The 20,657-nt window shown below is 47.7% G+C and overlaps 1 protein-coding gene across 3 annotated transcripts in view; it reads right to left on the bottom strand.

Annotated features, from left to right (window-relative positions):
• ntn1a (netrin 1a) overlaps positions 1-20,657 on the bottom strand; it is a 55,965-nt gene that overhangs the window by 19,989 nt on the left and 15,319 nt on the right. For all 3 annotated transcript variants that reach the window (XM_042102991.1, XM_042102993.1, XM_042102992.1), the window contains exon 3: positions 4,325-4,513. In XM_042102991.1, the coding sequence (XP_041958925.1) occupies positions 4,325-4,513 (189 nt within the window). The remainder of the gene's footprint in view (positions 1-4,324; positions 4,514-20,657) is intronic.

The raw sequence follows: 20,657 nt of genomic DNA, 5'->3' as shown, positions 1-20,657 counted from the left end.
GAGCGAGGGCGGATAAAAAAAAAAAAAATGGCCGCGGAACAAGATCCACGTTTTCAAAGCCTCCTGCTCCACACCTTGTGTATTTCCATGGCGGTCCGTGAGGGATGACGGCATCCATCACATAGATGCAGCAGGCCTCGGTTTCATCAACTGCACCCTGCTCCCTGACCGGCCACGGTTTCAGTCTATCAACGGCTACTGAAACCTGTCGGCATCGGTTAGCCTCGGCTTCCTCCGGCAGCAGCAGCACCTCACGCGGCTCCCCGCCACACATTCCTCTACCCTCTGGTGCTCATGGGTAGTGCTCCGGTCCAAAAGCCGCAAAGGGAAACCGTTCCTCCCACAATAAATAACAGCAGGGCCTTAATTGCTGTCGGTTTGAACACTTCATTTGTCAGCCGAAGAGCACACCAGGGCTTATTGGCTTTTCATTTCATTGACTGATACTGAGGTATGATTCATGGAACAGTCCATTTTTTTTAGTTTGATGGCTCAAATAAATTCTCAAAAAAAAAAAAAGACATGGTATGTGGTAAATTCATTAAAGCGGGAGAGATATAGCCTTTGTAATACAACAGTTATTTCCCACTTCGCCCACTGCAAGCTCTAAATTTAGTTTTGTAGAAATGTTTAAACTGGCAAGCGAAAGGGATCATGCTTCATATCATTTGTCACCTTTAGGTAATTACCATAGATTCTTTATTGTGAGTCTGTTTTGATGTAACTAAATATAGCCATATAGCTTCAACAATGTTTGCATATAATTACATTAGGGTTTTGGCAACTTTCTCGGTGAAATTGAACGAAACAGCTTAGGTACGCTGTCGATTTTATAAATTATGATGAAATCTGTTTATACTTCCATTTGGTGTGAAGCAACACGAGGAGTCAGCTTGAGTTAATGGAGGAAGTCACTCTCTTGCATATACGGTATGTAATGTGCTGTTTCTTCTCAGTGATATTTAATTATACAATTAATTAATTAAATAATTTAACAATACAAGAAGACCTACCAGCGTGTGAGTCCACGTACGTTTACAAAGAGGAATATGATGTTTACTTCCCATAGAAGACTCCTGTAAGCCGTGAGTCAGGTTGGTTTATGGATGTAGGTTTACATCATCCCTCTGAGATTTTTATATTCTTTTCAAATGATTGATTATTGCTTATTGATGAATGATTGGACAAATGGAAATGCTCATAATGGTAATGGCCCAGTGGGATGAGTACATGTGATGAGTGAGTGGAGCGGAATGAAGATTAAAAAGGCCCCAGCAGTCCTGTGAAACAAACGACTCCACCAAGAGGTTGAAGACACAGTAGCAGAGAAGAACTAGAGGTCTATGCAGTTCCTTACGGTCGAACCCAAAGAGTCGGAAAAAAGAGTGTAGGGGGAGAAAAAAGAAGTGAGACAAACACCAGTGCAAAGAGAGAGAGGGAGAGAGAGAGAGTGATGGAGAGGCATGCAGCTGGTCATTCAGATGAAGAAGAAGGCACCAGTGGCTCCCTCTGAGTCCTGTCCAAGAGTTTGACAAATGACCCGGAGCTGGCCAGAGCATCCACATGTGCTAACGGAGCACACAGAGGTCCTTTGCCTGAGGTTCAGAGTGATGCATTTTCCTTACCACGTCTGTTGGACAACTTCATAATTGTCTCGCGATTATTTATGAGGAGTTGGTCAATTCGTGCCACCAGAAAAGTACATGATGGCAACGAAGCATTCTAATATGCCAAGAAGCAATCTAATATGCCAAGAAGCATTCTAATATGCCAAGGTAAAAACACACACGTCTGTTGTGAGGTTTAAGATACTATTGTAACTGGTGCAGTCTACGCTGAGCTTCCGCTGCATCCATGAGCCAATTCCGCCTGGTTTGTTGACCCTGATCCATTTTGCCTGAGAAACCCTCGATGGTCCCTGTCCCAATTCTCAGAGAAACAGAGGAATTCATTAGCTCTCCAAGTAAAGCAAATCATTTTTATTTAAAAAAACTTTTTAAAAAAGATCCCAGGGTCACCTGGGACCTACGAGATTATTCAGAGCTTATTTTAATTGCAAAGGCCAACTGAAAAAAAAAAAGCCTCAGATGTATTTTTTACCATTTTACCCTCTAAAGTAAAATGTATAGCTGCAAAAAAAAAATGATTTGCTTTCCTCTGTCCTGTGTTGGACACACTGGTGTAGAACATCTAAATTCATTCAAAACATAAAACTCTTTTTTCTAAAACAACTCGGATGATCCAAGGCCTTTCTGTCCCGCAATAAATCTCTGTTTTTATCTTGGCAAAGCCGCAGTGTTATGCTACCTCTCCTGCAATAGTTATTCCTCAATGGATGGAACAGATAAGAGTCCAAAAGGGTGGATTGTGGTGATGAAATGCATCACTTGGCCTGCAGGCATTTTGTTCCCCCCTCAAAGTAAAAAGTAAAAACCCACACAGACACACACACACACACAGGCATTACGAGATGCTGAAAGAATCAAGTCTTGTCCACATGAGCGGAGATGTAAAAACAATAGGGTGAGATCCCCCTCCGACGAGACGCAGGCCATGAGGGTTAACAGTACACACAGTCCGATGATAAATGTCTGTTTGCATTCCAAGTCGACAGCAGAATCACATTGACAGGGGTTAACGTCAGTCTGGTATATGGTAGGATGGGCATATTGGTTAGATGATGCATTTTTACAATACCTTTTCCATGCAGGTAAATTAAATGAATGTGTGTCTGTGTCTGTGTGTGTGTGTGTGTGTGTGTGTGTGTGTGTGTGTGTGTGTGTGTGCGTTTAAAATGGAGATGAACACTGAACAATGTAAATGATGAATGATGAAAAATACTAAATATTCCTCCTATAAATCTCATAACATTCTAGTTTCTCTTTTTAATCGTACGTCTTCCCTCTGTGTGTTTGGGCTCCACGTCCGCAACAGCTTGAAAAATAAAACCTGTTTACATGCATGAGGCGAACATCAACATTCGAAGCCAAATAAACTCTCTTGGCTTGCTCTGTTTTCTGGAAGGGGTCATGTTGATTATGTTGTGTGGAAAATAAACAAGCCGTCTTTTCATGTCCTCTGTGTTGAATTCTCACACGGAGCGAAAACATTCGCCAACCGTGCATGTGTCAAACTGATGGATTGACTTATTTATTTATCTATTTATCTGTTTGGTCTTTAACTCTCGGCGCAAGACTAATATTTTCCACAGTGCCCCGGTCTCGGGTGGAAGCGTTCGTGAGCCCCTGTGGACAGCCACTGAAAGGCCCTGGGTATGCGGGGGCACGTCGAGGTGTGACGAGGGGCTTGTTTGCACTCCTTTGAGCTCCTGTTATCTTCCCCTGCGGCTCTGGGAGGTGAGAATGTCCGGGGCCCTCCGTCTTTCTCCTCGTCGTTCTGTTTCTTTTCCTCCCTCTTGTCTTTCTTTCTTTGCTTTTCTTCCTCTTTTCTCACCCTCTTTCTTGTGTCATGTCAGCAGGCGTGGGACGGGTCGTAGGAGAGTGCGGCACCATCCCACACACCTGTGTGAGAGCGCTAGTGGTGTGGTAGTGATGTATGTGTGCGTGCGTGTGTGCGTGTGTGTGTCTGTGTGTCTGTGTGTCTGTGTGTGTGTGTGTGTGTGTGTGCCTTAACCATTCTCATCCTCCAACCCCCACCCTGTTCTAATACCTCTCACTCATCTGTCCTGCACCAGGGATCACTTCACACCTAGGCTCTGTTTGTTTGGCTAGTCCTGTCAGAGCCCCCCCTCCCCAAATGAATCCAAATAACTCAGTGTCAGGAAGATGTACCTCCCAGCCCCCCCTCCCCCTCCCAAGCCTCCCCCTGCTCCTCTCACGACTGCCCCCTCCCCTACCCTCCCCCACCCCGGGGCCACTCGCTGACAGAGCCCCATGGGGGTGGAGGAGCCCTGGAGTGACGGGATTCCTCTCATCCCCATCTGCTCAAGCCATTGACTTCCCCTCACCCACTCACCCACTTACTCACTCACCTCACTCACTCACTCACTCACCCACTCACTCACCCACTCACTCACTCACTCACTCACTCACTCGCGTCCTCGTTGACTCCCATACTGGCAGAATGCAGGTCAGCTCTGTTGCAGCGCTAGTTGAAGTATAGTCTACTTTTGTGTCTGCGCTGATTATTTTGGATTGATGTTTCAGCTGTCGTTTTTTGTCACCTACACCTCCAGTAAATTGTCTTCACCTGAATAAATCGAGGCGTAAATGGATCTGACGTTTTCATTTCTGCCCTAGAAGGCGCATCACGTAAAAGTTCACGATGTTTATTTCACGATGCGGTTCCGAAGCGGCTACCATACCTTTGCAGGCCTTCCTGTGCGAGATGGGCTTGGACATGTCCCTGTAGTAGCCCTCCTTGCAGTAGTGGCAGTGGCGGCCAGCCGTGTTGTGTCTGCAGTTGAGGCACACGCCGCCACTCTTCCGGCCCGACAGCTTATACAGCTCCATGTTGAAGCGGCAGCGTCGCGCGTGCAGGTTGCAGTTACACGCTGCAGACACAGAGAGAGACACAGCACGTCACAATCACACAGGAACTTTCATTAAGGTTCAAGAACTCATGAAAATACAATTATTCCACAGTCATTACTAATATGACAAAATGATCACATATATTCTTTCATAATGTTAAGATGTTATTGAAAATAAAAGAAAGATTGTAGAATAGCCATACGGCTGTTTCCATACAGGCTGATAGGTTGCAATAGGATCCAAATAATTCAGCTTGACAGCCAGGCTTCTGCTGGAGTCCCAGAGGTGTGGGGATAGAGTGTGTTGGATTTACCCTCTCATATTAATGAGGTTAGGAACTAAGCCCCCTCTCTCCCTCTCTCCGTTTCCCCTTATCTCCCTCTCTCCGTTTCCCCCTCTCCTCTCCCTCTCTCCGTTTCCCCCTCTCCTCTCCCTCTCTCCGTTTCCCCCTCTCCTCTCCCTCAGTTTCCTTCTCTCTCCTTCTGTCCTTTCCCTCTCATATCCCCCTCTATTTCTCTATCCTTTCGCTCTCTGTTCCCCCCCTCTCTTTTCTTTCCCACTCTCTCCCTTTCAGTTTCCCCCTCTCCCCTTCTCTCACTCTTTCCTTCTCTCCCTCTCCCCTTCTCTCACTCTTTCCTTCTCTCCCTCTCCCCTTCGCTCAGTCTTTCCTTCTCTCCCTTTCTCCTTCTCTCTCTCTCTCTCTCTCTCTCCCTCTCTCCCTTGCACTCCTCTGCTATCTCTTGCGCGTGAAAGCAGTGCATCAGACTAAAGGCCTCCAATTCTCATTCCTCTGCGACTGCCTGCCACCGCTACAGCTTGTTTACTAATGAATAAAGTTGCTGCCGATGAGTTTAATTAGCGCCTGATGTTTATTCATGGCGCTCTCTCCCGAGTGCTGGCGCGCTCCCTCGGCTTCATTAGGCTCACGGACGAGACGCTGGCGCCGACCCTGGCCCCGGCACCACCGCATGCATTATTAACAGCCGCCGACAACGGCAACTCTTCCTCTGCGCAGACGTGCCGGATCGTTCCGTGCCACATCAAGGTGAATCCTCACCGGGCACCTCTGAACTCGGGCGCAAAGGCCTCGCGGTCCAGCGAGAGGCCGGCTGGAGATGAATTCCGCTGACGTACTGTGAGCAGGCAGCGCACTGCAGCAGGGCTCTCAAGGCTGCCCAGCTCCCTCGGCTCTGCACTGGCCGGGCAGGTAATGCAGTCACTGCTTGGAGCTGAAAAGCCTCTTTTTTTTTTTTTTTGAATGCGGTTTTTGGAAACTCTCGAGCCGTTTCTCTATGACAAGTCCAACTGTCATGTTTCAACAGTGGCGCAGCCACAGTAAGTGTTGCCCCCAAGTTCCCATCAACGCACTCGTAACTCAGGTAGCTTAAAGTGCAGGGAGCCAAGAAGGGAGAGAGAAAACTCTAGAAAAAAAAAAAACGCCCTGTTTCCCACTACAGACGGTCTGGCTCAGGGACACATGTCTGTCTCCCTGAGGTTTCTCTCTCAATCCCTTTAAATCACTAAATCAGGTTTCCCAGCTTTCCAGGCCCTCCACGGGACACCGGGGTCCTTAATTAGGCTGTCCCTCAAGTGCCTTTCTCAAGTTGTTTTCCCTCCCTCTCTGGGGCTGTTGGCTTAAGTGAACACACTCTGCTGGCATTAGCCGGAGCTGCCTCCGAGCACCTAAAAGGGAAACCTATCCTTCCTCGCCCGCGGCCAAGATTACGTGCTCGGCCTGGGGCCGCTGGGTTGCCTGCCCTCAGGGAGCGCCGGGCTTCTGTTACTTTCCCAGATAGCCATCTAACGGTGCCAGTGGGACTTTACATTCAGTCAAACATGCTCACCAAATAGAGGGGCAGGCAAATATAGTTGGTCTGCGGCAGATAGCCTTTGTGAGCGCACCAATTGAAGAGTTCTCGGTTACATGTTTTAAAAAAAAGAATGCTTTGTTAAAGCATCTCCCCCAAAATGAAGTCCATGCCAAGGCTGAAATACTACTCACACAAAAGAGGGGTTCTGAGAGCAGATGTGGACTATGCAGTGGTCAGACGTGGACTACAGTATGCAGTGGTCAGAGGTACTTGAGACCCTTGCCTTTGTTCAGGAAATATGACTGGCTGGCGCTGGGAGACTGTAAAGTGGAGTGGGCTAATCATAACAACATGCTTTGGGAGAGTTCGGCAACAGCTCCATGACTTCACTCGCTCTCCCTTTTGTTTTTGTGATTTAATTAGAAACAATTGGTAGTAAAGAGCTGATGCCATTGCTTTTCTCTACAGTGGTGTCAAATGCTCCCCGATACTCTAACCGCACTATAGATTTTGGTCGCAGTCGGAGGTGACAAAATGCCAAAACAAGCTGCATGGAATCCCCCTTTTCCTTGAATAATTACATTTAACTAGGCACATAAATTAGACTACATTATTTAGTTAGGGATTTCTCAGTCCACACATTAGTGTGGTTTGTGGGTGGATGAGTGTCTATTTGTGTGTGTCTTTGTGTGCGTGTATGTATTGATGGGTATGAGTGTGCGTGCGTGTGTGCGTGCGTGCGTGCGTGCGTGCATGTGTGTCCGTGTGTGTGTGTAGGCTGAATAGCTGGATGGTGCTGTTGTTGTAACACCTGCGCTGACCTGAGACATTCCTGTGTCTCTTCAGCATCAACTCCAGCATGACAGCATGCATGGCTTACGTTCCAGCCAGAGCTGTTTCTCTTTAGCTTACACGTGCACACACACACACACACACACACACACACACACACACACACACACACACGCACACGCACACACGCACACGCACACACACACGCACACACACACACATGCACATAGGGGCAGCTGGGCAAGCGCCCATGTTTCATTTGGACTGTTTCTCCCTCAGCTCCCCTCCTCCCGTCTCCTGCCAGCTGAAGATGGCAAAGATAAGCACACGTCCAAACGAAGGTATGGACACCACTTTGCAGCCTTTCCCATAACACACACACACACACACACAATCCAGCCGGTCCCCCAGCACCTGCTGTGTGGGAGAGGGGTGGTAGGTAGGCAGGATTCAGGGTGGCTGCATTTCAATAGGGGACGACACAAAGGCAGCGAGCATGTCAGAGCGGCCAGGGTTGTCAGCTCTCGTCCGCGCCTTTGTCACCCTCTCCTCCGCACACACACGCTGAAACAAACTCACTAAATTAGCTTTGAAGTGCTCACACTCTCCGGCTCATACCTCCCTAGCAGCCAAGGAGGGCGGAGAGTGTGGAAATATGAAAACAATTTTATACAGGTACTTCGAAACCGCAAAGTAGGCAGGACATGGGCAGACATGACCCGCACGGAATGTTTCACATTGTTTTCTTTTCTTTTTTTTTGCTACACCACTATTGTATCATGCTGTTATGCATCAAGGCCTATTCTCTCTCACTGAACATCTTCTCAACACTCCAAATCGTGGGAGAGACATTGTGGAGATAGTTCCTCAGACTGGCTGTCTTGGGGGGGAAGAAACTCTTATCTTTTAGCCCCTAGTCTGGTTCTGCTGTGGGCCTGGTAACTGTGCACAGACATTAAGTAAAATGTGTTAACTGATCCTGTTGACACATGGGTAATTGGCTGCACTTAAAACGAGCCTGTTAAGCTTATAAACAGAACACACAATCTCAATTGTCTTATTTTTGTCCGACGTGCGAATCTATAAAACGTAAACCGTGCAAAACAGGTTAATTTATTTTCATGATTTTGAAAACGTTTGATCGTGTGCAGCCTATCTGGCAGTAATTCAACTGCAAACCATTTTGCAGCATGCTCCGTCTCCTCCAGTTACTGATCAAACAAGCTGGTTGTAATTACTTGTAGGCAGACGTTGTGAGTGTTTTACAACAACCAACAGCACTTCCCCGATGCTCAAACACGTAGTTTGTCTCCGAGTGTCAGAAGAATTGCCTGCTCTTGTCTGATTCTGTTACACCGAAGAACGTTCCTCATTCCCAAATACTTCTGTGGCTTGTTTTGTTCTGAGTGGCATTCAACTTCTGTGGTTTGGATGTGTTTAAATGCGCATTTGTAGTGACATAACAGTTTCATAACATAAAGGTTATATGTTTCAACGTATACCACCACCAGAACTATGTCAACAAATATCACATCCTGGGGCTGCATTGCTCCACTTGAAAGCCTTACGTGACTCCGCAAGCTTAACATTAAACATTTTCTGCAGAGTGACGCTTGATAAAAAAACTGATTCAATTTCAGCAGTCCAGAAACACACAAAACACACACACACACACACGTTGGGGAGTCTCTTGCGCCGCTCGACTGCAGGACGGTAATTCTATCCGGGACGTGTCTGCTCGTCAGACACTCCTCAGGTGTGGTGAGCCAGATGACCCCCGTCACTCAGATTCCGCCAGCAGGCTCCCAAACCTGGGGCCCTCCTCCTCCTCCCCCTCTTTCTCCTCTTCCTCCTCCCCCTCCCCCTCCTCTTCCTCCTCCTCCTGCTGCTGCCCCAGGAGCAGACTGGTCCCAGCACCTAACACCCCACACCTCGGAGCGGGGGCCGGCCGGAGAGCACCCGCTAGCTGGGCCGGCTTTAAAACAAACATGGAGGGAGAGGCGATCCACGGGCAGTTTACTTTTAATCCTGCGGGCGCCCCTCTAAGTAATGAGATTAGCCAGCAAAGCCCCTACAGACATAATGAGAAAATATTGGGTGTCCCCACCAGCGCTCTGTTTTGGTCTGCTCGTCTTTCAGCGAGGAGGAGAATGGTGTGTGTGCTCGTGTGTGTGTGTGTGTGTGTGTGTTTATTTATGCTCATCTGTGTGCATGTATGTGAACTTGTGCGTATCAAAGAGAGCGAGAGAGAGAGAGAGAGAGAGTGTGTGTGTGTGTGTGTGTGTGGACATGTGTGCACATGCATACGAGTGTTTATGGAGCTATGCAGACCCACCGAGGGGGACTGGCCTTGCCCCTGGCCCTAAATCACTCCTGCACCTCCACCAAGCCAACGGGCCTGACTCTGAGCAGAGCCTGAGAAGGTGCGGCCGGCGTAAATGACCAGAGGTGCCTGGTGTGAGGAGGAGGTTGAAAATGAGGCAATTCAGCATTTGCTACCCTTAATTTTTATCACATTTCTAAGATCTGGACACAATCAGTTTGTGATGTATTCTGTGTCTGGAAAACAGATTTAAGTCTCGGTGGGACTACAGTAGACAGCATGGAAGTGATGGCTCATGGCATGGAGATCCATTTGTTCGATTTCTGAAGAATCTGTTTTAACGGCGCTCCAACGCAGGCCAACATATCTTTCATCGTGATCATGATGGGCTGTCCAGATGCTCTCTTTTGGTTCTTAGCAAGACCACACAGTGTCACTTTGCGCACAAAGCTGGCTCCTTAAGTCAGCAACATTATTGTTAAATCTTTTTACAAAGCTTATTAAAGCGCTCTAAACAGGAAAATCACTTTTATGAAGGCCAAATATCTGGATTAAAAAGCCCAATCCGCCTATATCCAAGCACCTTGAATGTATTATTTTAATATGTGCATTAACATTTTAGAGTCGAACTCATAAAATGATAATTGATGCTTTTCGCTCATATCCACTCTTGGCAGTGAGGGGACCTGCTGGCCACCTGCCATGCAAATGCACTGCTGACAAGTGGCTTGGCTATGATTAAAAATGGCATGTGTATGACAGCTCTCTCGCTGTTGCGCTGGCCTGGACAAGGCTGGATGTGTTTGGACCACACTGGAGCAGGCATGGGGGATTCACATGCCCAGGAATGCTACACTCCTTTAAAAGAAATCATCTCTGGCGCTAAATTGCTGTTTTTCGCTAAACAATCAACGTCTCGCTTCTTTTTTTTTTCCGTGAAAGCCCATAACAGTGGCAGACATTTTATTGGAACGTCAACCTGAGGCTCCACGTCTGTGGAGAGATTTTTTTTTTTTTGTTTACGCCTGTCACTGCCGCTCATTGGATCTTCACTGATAAACGCGCCGCCCTTCATGACAACAATGAATTTAATTGCATCCTGTTTCCAGACTTTGTTTCCAATTTTTTTCACTGTTTATTGGAACAGTGTTGCCTTTTGTGGTGTGTTGACCCACACAATGGCATGGAAAAGTGTGATGGGAAATCCCCAAACCACATCGGAGGAGGAACAACCCAAATGGAATGGAAGTCTATACATTGCATCATACACAACACTCATTTATAGGTCTGTACTTGTACCTGCGTCCAGGCTGTTATAGTCTGAAGATTGCTTAATTGAACAGACAGGTTGGTACATTTTAATTGTCCAAAAAATAATACTGCTATTTAGAAGTCAGATTTTGCTCTAATAATTTATTTGTATATTTGTTTTATTGTTTCAAAAAACAATAATGTAAAAATAATATAAATATATAAATAGTATTATAGCAGATATTTTTTAATCTTGGCAGATTCATTCCCTCTCCCATTAACATGAGCGATTGGAAAGTGTCTGACCGACTGAAAGGTCAAGTTGACTGTGTCATTTCTGCTATTTGTGTTTCTCTTTCCCGATAAAGGCGTGATGGCCTTTAGTCATCCGTGCCCGTAAGTGGCTCATTAAACTGTGATAGTTCAATCAGCCACAGCAGCAGCGCTTTAATGTAGCACAGCTCCACTTGGCAATGCTTTGCTCCCTTGAATATTTTCGTTTTTGTATTTGAGAAGTCCAGCTGTTATTTTGCTGGGAGCGGAAGGGGGTGGGTGGTGGGTGGTGGGGTTGTGCTAGCAAACAGACAGAGTTGTTTGGGCTGCCAGTGCAATAATGATGAATCATTTTACATGTTTCAGGAATACTTTTCATGGTCAGAGAAAATATAAACTTTTTAAATAGGAAGAGCAAAACCATTGTTCCCCCATGTTCCCCCTAACAAACATGCACATACACACATACACACACACTGAGACATAAACACACACCTTGCCTTGAAGTGAACAAATAAAATAATTGTCAACGTTGCATCAGGAAGAAACATATTAGTATCGTAGGCTTTGATCACACAAATCAGGGTGGACAAGGCTCCGAGCAACGGCCGAGACTGGAGATCGGTTTCCGCACCAGGGGAGCGCAGACAGCGATACGCCTCTAATAGGACACACATTTGGGGCAGCGCCTCTCGGCAGGGCTCGTGGAGTGCGCATGACGACTCCACAGCTTTAGTTTCCATTCAGACAAACACCTGTATCAGCGCCGGTGACTCAAACGCAGAAAGGCCCGGGCTCTAATTGAAGACAAATGTTGCCATTGTCAAACAGTCCTGTCGAGCCTGGCGCTCACTCACACAAAGGGCTTTACCTTGACACACACACACACACACACACCCCTACTCACATACAAAAAACTGTGGCCTCTAGTACAATAAAGTACCACTTTTACCTAATTGTTTTAATTTTATCTGTATCTGAGTAATTGTTGAATTGTCTGTATATAGTTTATACCTAAATAATCATGATTTGCTCCAATTAAAGGTAGGGTTAGTAATACTAAGCAATTTCTAACACGTAACACTTTTCAGCGAATGTCTCCTCACGATCCGCTAGCTCTCCATTCTCTGAGAACACTGCAAAAAAAAAACTCGGTCTTCTTACACAGCCCTTGCTCCGTGAATTGGAAGCAAAGAAAATGGGGGCAGCCTGTCCCCTGAACAATAACAACACACTGTGTGGAGATTCTCTGGGAGAACTGAAAGGAAGAGTGAGCTACCTCTCTGGTGTGTTTGTCTTGGTCTTTGGTTCATGTAATATACGTTGCTTCAGACCAAAACTAAAAAACATAAATATAAACGCGACATCATCAGGCATCGCTTACCCAACCTTCAAATACTAGTACAAACCTAAGCTAGTTAGAAAAAGGCAACTTATTCCCATTGGTCATTAGGGGGTAGGGAGTTTTGCAAGTGGCTGCTCAGCCAGACAAAAAGTGTGCTCCCGAAGTCCACTGGCACAGCATGCACAGCGGGGGAGGGCCAGGCCCACACTGACCACTGAGATGCTATCAGGCTAATTTAATTCCTTTATCGCAAACAATTAGTGGCACTGCTTGTCCTCCCAGTGGTCCACTCTTTCTCTCTCTCCCTCTCTGCTCACTCTTGCTCCACTCTTTCTCTCTCTCTCTCTCTCTGCTCACTCTCTCCTCTCTCTCTCTCTCTCTGCTCACTCTCTCTCGCTTTCCCGGTCTTGTCACAGTGGACCAAAGAGCCTCAGCTCACCCTATAATCCACAGAGACTTGGCCACGGCTCTGCTGAGAGGTCTACAGACTCATCATCAATTACTCATGGCCTACATATGGCTCATACCACTAAATTATTTCACCAGCAAACTTCTGATTAAAATATGGACTCAACTATTGGAGCAGTCTTTAATTGAGCTCGAGCTACGTATTCAATAACCCCTCTAGTGGTCACCAGACACATTTGAACTCATTTGAATCATAAAATGATTATTTATAGGCCAACATTTTTTCCTGAGAGTGCGACCTTTTTATTTCAGTCAAACTGTTTCGCCTGGTCCACATTTCATTATTTAACACCTCACTGCACTGATGCGATTCCTCATGCAAGCCCCGAGGAGTATCAGCACTCCCGCCCGATGTTGACGACTCGTATAAAACCCGCTCCCATCACCCAGACGATGTAATTAGAATGCAGGATGGGAAACAGGATGCGCGGTGGCTGGGGGGGGGGGGGGGGGGTGCTAATGAAGCCGTGATGTGAGCGGAGCGAGCGGCTCTGGAGCTGTTGCCACGGGACCTCGTATCCAGCGCGCACGCGCCCAGCCAAGCTCCACACCACCCTCCCTGACGCGTCTTTAAAAAAAACATTAGAATAAAAAAAAAAAACCTCCCGTCAACTTTCAGAAACTTTTTCCGGCTTCTAGGCCAAGGCAGGTTTGGCTCGTGTGTGAAGTTCCTCCTCAAGAGCCTCTCTGCGTTTGCTGTTGACGTGCTGTTGAAATGTTCCCCTGAGCCAGGCGAGTATTACCGACGCCTCTCAGCCTTATCAGTTCCAGGGCATCAGACTCCGTCCTCTGCCGCTCAGCAGCCGCCTGTGACGCTGGGTGGGTGTTAAGTGGGTGTGATAAGCGGAGCTCGAGCTGCTGAGGGAACCAATCAGACCTTCCCCACGTCAAGAGGCTGCATAGAGCACTAAGAGCCACAACAAAGGGCTCCTAATTGCCTCCTATTTCTTCTCCTATTTTCTGCCATTAGCACCAGTTTAATGGGCGTACTGCCCCCTCGTTAAGGGACGTGCCGGACCCCCATGGCCCCCCGCAGGCCCTCCACGGGGTCACTTCCGCCCCTCACTGTCATGTCATAATGGGTGGTTTCTATGAGGTCTTCCTCTTATCGCTGGCTTACTCTGACAAACTGAGAACGTTTTAATATGCGACATACTGTGTGTGTGTGTGTGTGTGTGTGTGTGTGTGTGTGTGTGTGTGTGTGTGTGTGTGTGTGTGTGTGTGTGTGTGCGCATAAATGCATTCGTTCATCTTTCCGATGCAGGACCACATGTGAACAAATCACTGGAGACGACCCCATTATGCGGATCTTGTCTTTCAAACTTCTCCTGTGAAACACCCTAAATGGCATAGCTGGCAATGTACAGCTCCAGCAGGCCGGGTGGGAATGGACTTTGCATTGAACAATGCCATAAAAATGCCATGGGCTCAGACTGATTCTGACAGGCCCCATTCAGCCCTGCGCCGTGAAAAGCCTTCAGAGAGAATGAGGATGCTTCAGGCCTGTCGGCTCATGCTAGCCCTCTCTCGCCATCCTCATTAAACAGCAGGAACAAAGGACCTATAGTGGCCTTCTGAGCGTGAAGGGCTCGCTATATGGAACACCCTGCTGACATCAGCTCTTGTTCGATCGGACCGGAGGAATGTGGCGTCCTCGGCCACGGGGGGACTAATTAGCCGGGTATCACCGGGGTACATTTCTTGGAGAGTTCCAGCCTGCAGTCTGGGACTACATCTTGATCTGAGCCACGATTTGCACTATGAAAAATGGTCTTGATTTCATTGGGCCGGAGTATTTCTGTGACGAAGAATGTTGATGGAATGGGAGCATGCAGCGGCAGCCTGATTCCATTGTCAATGTGCAGAACTCCACACATCTTATCTGAAAACCCAAACAGGAACTGAGCAGAACTCTGCCCTTGGAATGGCTCTCAAGAGAAAAAGGGGATTCAGACCTAACGCAGTGTGAACTGGAAAGTAAAACAATTGTGCAACCAATAGCCGCAGAGTCAGCGGGCGACGCCAACGATAACACGCCGTACAGGTGCTTGTGAAACATTCAGAATGTCTCCGTCCATCTGCTTGCTGTCTGAAGATCTACAGGCACCTAAGCCTTGCGGAGGGAGGGGAGGGGAGGAGGTGTTTAGCTACGAGGCTAAATCATATCTCCACCGAGAGAGACATCCAGCTCCCATCAAACATCGCCTCTCACAAAGTTCAGGAAGAGTTCTGTTGCCATGGAAGAGGATTCTCACAAACCCAGTTGGGGGAACCACGCAAGCCAAAAGGGATAACAGGAAAGCTGTAGCCTCGTTGACAAGACTCTTGTTATTTCCTCTAGGTCTGCTGCCTAGGTGAGGGAGACAGTCAAACAAGTGTCTCTGTTTAATGAAGACATTATCTTGTCATATTAGTCACTCAGTCATCTTTAACGAGATGTCCGCCTCACCCCTAACGAGAAAATAAACTCTGTTTGAAGACAATCCCTATCAGGAAAAGGAACACTTCCTGGCCTGTCAAGTCTCTCACTCTCTCAGGTAAAAGGATGTCAGATCACTTTGAACTTCAAATCATTGACACTTTATGTAATCGCCTTTTCCTAGGAAATAAGTGGGGACATTACGTATCTAAATCCCCAACAAAAACCCAGTCCTCTCTTTCCATCTGTTGTTGTGTCTCTCTCTCTCTCTCTCTCTCTCTCTCTCTCTCTGTCTGTGTCTCACGCTGCAGATAGGAAAGTTCGTGCACCAGGCCTGGCTGGGCAGTGACTCAATCGGCGGGCGGCCATGGAAGAGAGGTTGGGTCAGTTATGTTTCCATCCACTCCGGATCTAAGGTCCATTCATCTCGAGACGGCCTACGCCTATGGAATGCCCGTCAATCAGAACTGCTGTGTTATCTTGGGCAATGGCTTTGGCGGCACGCACGAGGCCAGCTATCACCTGCAGCGAGGGCAACATGTGGCGAGCAGCACGGTCACTCGGCGCGGTCAGCTGTGCTCTGGATTTCCAGCCGGCGTTTCAAAGGCAAGTGAGGGGCCTCTGCCTTCACACTTTAAAATTAGAATCCCAAACTGTACAAGAGCACAGAAATGTGTCAAAGTGTGAAATCAAAGGGGGTTGCACAGATGTGTAGAAAGCGATGCTATGGATATGGTTCAATGGAGTAACATCCCCATTAACTGTCTAAACTCTAGACTTGAATAAACATGTGCCAGACTTGCAATGACAACTGTCACTAACAACAAGCCCAACTGTGCCTTCTTCAAACATTCACACAACAATATAGGATGAGACATCCCTAAGCACGCCTAAGGGTGTTCTTCACCCCTCTGATGCATCCATCCCAGTGTAGCGTTCAGATCGCTCCAGCTGAAGAGGTGCAAATCTCCCCTGCCCCTCCAACCCCCCCACCCCCTGCCCCTCCAACCCCCCCACCCCCCCGCCTCATTAGCCTGTGCAGCGTGCCGGACATCACACCAGGTGCAGGGTCTTTAAGCCCTCTCTCCCTCTCTCTCCCTGATGACCCTGCCCTGCGCTCACCATCCCCTCCCCAACGCCACCACCCCCGACTGCCTCTCAATCTTCGGCCCGGCCAATGTGGCGTGACACTCCGGAGAGACCGGGCCTTCCCTGCTGCAGATGTCATTAGCGTGTGTCACCTCGCCGATTTACCGTCTTCGGTCGGTTTTAACAAGCCTTCACGCTGCTTTATTGGAACGCAATTCCACCGCGGCGGATTTTTCAATAAAATTTATAGAGCATGAAAATGACTTCAGTTGGGCAGAGAGGAATGGCTGGGTGGTGGGAGAGGAGAGGAGAGGGGAGGGGAGGTGGAGAGGGGGCAGCCTGGGCCCCGGCTGGTCAGGGCTGCCCAGTCCGCCTGCCTGGAGAAAGACTCTATTCTCTATCAATCAGAGAGAGAAAGAGAGAGAGAGGGAGTGGGAGCTCTTCAGAGGGGTGTGTGGGCCCTGCTATTTTAACACGCTGATCTTTTCTATCACTTTAACAATCTGTCAATTAGTCCAAAGACTCTCAGGGGGGCGATGGAGCCTCAGCACAAGTGTGCAATAAAAGCCCTGCTCCACTGTTACACTGTCTCCAAACACATGCAGTGTGCAATAAAAGCCCTGCTCCACTGTTACACTGTCTCCAAACACATGCAGTGGACGGATCTCTGTGAGCAACATGGAAGTATCACTGTTAAATGGCCTCATGAGTCTCCAATGTACAAACAATGACACCTCACACTGACATTTAATGGATCATCTGCATCATCCTTCACCCATTCACTCATTCTGTGACTCATGAATGTTTCAGAATTCAGATGTAACAGTGGGGAACTCTTCAAATGTCTATTCATGGTGGAGGTACCATGAGGAGCCCTAACTAAAGGATTCTAAATAGATTTGTGTAGTTTCTAAGTTAGTAAGCAGGCAATGTTGAGATTTATATTTAAAATGTCTCCCCATAATGCATAATTAATCAAGTACAAAACTTCTGTGTGAGCCTATGGGGGGAAAAAGAATTTATAATACCTTATCTGGAGTAAAAGATAACCAGGGGGATCCACCTCTCCTTCCAATTTAAATTTTGGACATATACATAAATACATGAAGAGAGAGAGAGAAGGAGAGAGGGGGAGAGAGAGGTCTTTATATAGCCATACAAACACAGACACAGTCACACACATACAGAGAGAGAGAGAAAGAGAGAGATCTCTATATACCCATACAAACACGCACACACACACACACACACACACACACACACAGTCTGTCAGACGCTGAGTTACAGTTCCCCTCTGGCTGTGGGCCCTGAGCGCTGGGGAGTGCGGCAGGCTGAATGTAAATAGAGGGAGGCTGGTGTGTCAGAGAGGCATCTCCACTGTCTTCAGCCGCTGCAAGATAAAACAGAACCAACCTGCCCACTAAACACTTCCAGGCCCCCGGGCCCCCAGGCAGGCAGGCAGTGCTCCACTCTGCTCTGCTCCAGCGCTCGCTCTGTGAGACCAGGAGCCCCCGTTCCAGCGCTACTCCTCCCCCTCCACACCTCCGGCGCACCTCCTCTCTCCCGCCGAGAAGAGGGACCGGGCAGGAAGTAGCCGGCACCATAAATTCCAAAAAAGGCCCACGGTGGCGATCCATCCTGCACGGACATGTTTATTGTTCCTTTTTTTAAACCGTTGTCCTCACCTCTTGGCCATGTCTAAATGACGACATCCCCCCCCCCCCTTTTCCAAACACTCAGACCCTTCACTGTCTCTTTTGCGCGCCCTTTAAGGCCCGTCACTTTGCTTTGGCCGAGTGAAGGCATCAAAGGTTCCGCATGGCTCCTTGAGGCCGCTAACTCTTCCGAGCTGGTCCTCAGCGCGCAGCCCGACGACGGACGTCAGCCCCGAGACCCCGCCAGCCTAGCCTAGCGGGTATTCTCATTAGCGATTAATCACCAAACCGATAATGCCTTTCACATCCTCACGCACTGTGGCCAACACACCGTCTGTTAACAGCCCATCGGGGAATAGGCTGTCGCCAGGTATTTCTCTACGGCATGCCGCATGGTGTAAAGAGGCTTGAACCAAATATAGATATTCTATGATTTAAAAAGACATGGGTGTTAAAAATACCTCTGCTCTTATATAGACTGGATAAACTGCTTTTTAAGACACACATTACTCACTCAGCTCATGTATTGCATAAGTGCACTCTGAATTTTAAACGGGGGAGGAGAAGACCATTTTCAGAGACCTGGCAATTAAATTCATTGTAAAAATGGCCGAGGTCCAGTAATAACAGCTGAAGGCTCTCTGTGTTACAGGGCATTTCAGCAGCTGGTTTCTCTGCTGGAGATTGAAATGGACAGTGATGGAGCCGAGTTATTGTTCCTGTACTCGGTCCATGACCACAATTGTCACAGGATATTGCCATGTCATTCCGCTCCCACCAAACTGGCGAACAGGGACACCGCGGAGAGGACCGTGAGATGACCACGGCTGGGGTTCGTGCGGACAGTTTCTTCTGGGTTGGTGAACATTGTTTGTTTTGTGGTCGTAGCACAACACACTCTGTGTGGCACAGAGAGTGAGAAAGATAAAAAAAACAAAGATTTGAATGTGCTTAATGTGTGCGGGCCCTTTTGCTACAGAGAGACGTGCAGGGGGGTCTGCTGAGGGGCAGAGAGTTGTTCTGGCGTCCAGCAGCACTGAGCGATTTACTGGCCAGCGTAAAACCCATTAGGGGAAAATGATTGGGGACTTCCTAGACCAAGAGTCGAGGTTGGACTGTGCAAACCAAGATCACCTTTTGGTGACCATGTCACGGTTTTGGTGACAGTGTAATAGTATCGCTATTAAATAACAATTACCTGCACCGCGAGATGCTAATGAGCTTTTAATGTCCGCCGTGGAATGACCAGAGGCAAAGGTAACCACGAACAAAACACGATGGTAATAACCAAAATGCTGTCCTGATCAAGTGTATTGTTCTTTTCAAAATAACTCTCAAACGGACTATGTGCCAACAAGCACAGAGGAGAGAGGAATTATACAATAACAATTTCCCCTTAAATGGACACGTTGAAGTCCATGTCTTAAAATGTCACGCTACATTTCACAGGCGTGTGAAGACATTTTGGCAATAATGCAAAAAGTCAAGCCGGCCAGACGCGGCCTTTTGGTTTGTCAGGGGAGATCCATAATGTCCTGTGTCCAGCAGGTTTGGTAAACAGCCATGGGAGAGGGGAAATTACTCCATAGCTTATGTAAGCATAATATGACCTTAACAATCCTTTCAGTACAAATTCATCTGTGTCTTCATTTGTTTTGGCAGAGCACATACTCTAAGTGTGTTTAGTAGGTCACGAAAATTGTTCATGATCATCCAATTGACCATTTAACTAAATTCATAAGGGAAACTGTTATAAAATAATAAGCTTAATTCCAGAGATTATATCAGTATGACCGATGCGAGGTCACATTACATGCACAAGATCAGATCAATGTTATCTATTTACACTTAACAAGAGATTTATCTTTCAAATGGTATGATAAAACTCTAAATATTCTTTTTAGTTACCCTGCGAGAGTGTCTTATCATGACTACCATCAACCTGAATGTCATGACCACAGCCCAGTCCACTGTAAACTGTGAGGAAAATTCACTATCAAGTCGGGTCCTGTTAAAAAGTAAAAAAAGTGTAATTTCCGACCAAGTTCATACGCAACGCTGTCGCATAACCCAAACACGACTGCTGTTATGCTATTCCATCGTCTAATGCCTCCTTTTTTCTCCCTTTTGTTTGTTATTGAGCCACTGAGCTCATTTCGTTTCCCACCCATCTCTATGGAAACCAGATACTGTATCTCCGCTGAGCTATCCTGTGGAAACACAGCTCGTCCGCTCAGATAAATAAACGCTCGCCCAGGGGCCCTGAGAGCAGCGTCGCCGCAAGAGAGACGGCCAGCGCGCTGATCCCCCATCACCCTGTCAGACGTGGACACTCCACACCGCACCGCACTGCCCCCACCACACACACACACGCACACAAAGACACACACACACGCACACAAAAACACACACGCACACAAAGACACACACGCACACACACAAAGACACACACACACAGTATGCATTACATTGCATACACAGTTACACACAATTACACATCCCAACGCCAAGGCTCTGTGGGCAATCTGTCTGAAAGAGCCAGAGAAAGATATGAGGGCAGATGCTGTAGCTGGTTAGGTAGTTAAGCTGCAGGAAGACTTGGCTGTCTACTGTGAGCTCTGCTCTATCTCATGCATTTCTCCGCCAGCGCTGGATCAGCAGAGGGTTGGAGCTCCAGCGAGGGTAAGCGACCTGGATCCTGGATCCCGAGGCTGGGCGCAGGGGAGCTGGGTGCCCCT

This window comes from Alosa sapidissima, chromosome 9 (genome assembly GCF_018492685.1).
Source record: "Alosa sapidissima isolate fAloSap1 chromosome 9, fAloSap1.pri, whole genome shotgun sequence".
In the NCBI taxonomy this organism is placed as follows: domain Eukaryota; kingdom Metazoa; phylum Chordata; class Actinopteri; order Clupeiformes; family Clupeidae; genus Alosa; species Alosa sapidissima.
This window is presented reverse-complemented; position numbering and strand designations above follow the sequence as displayed.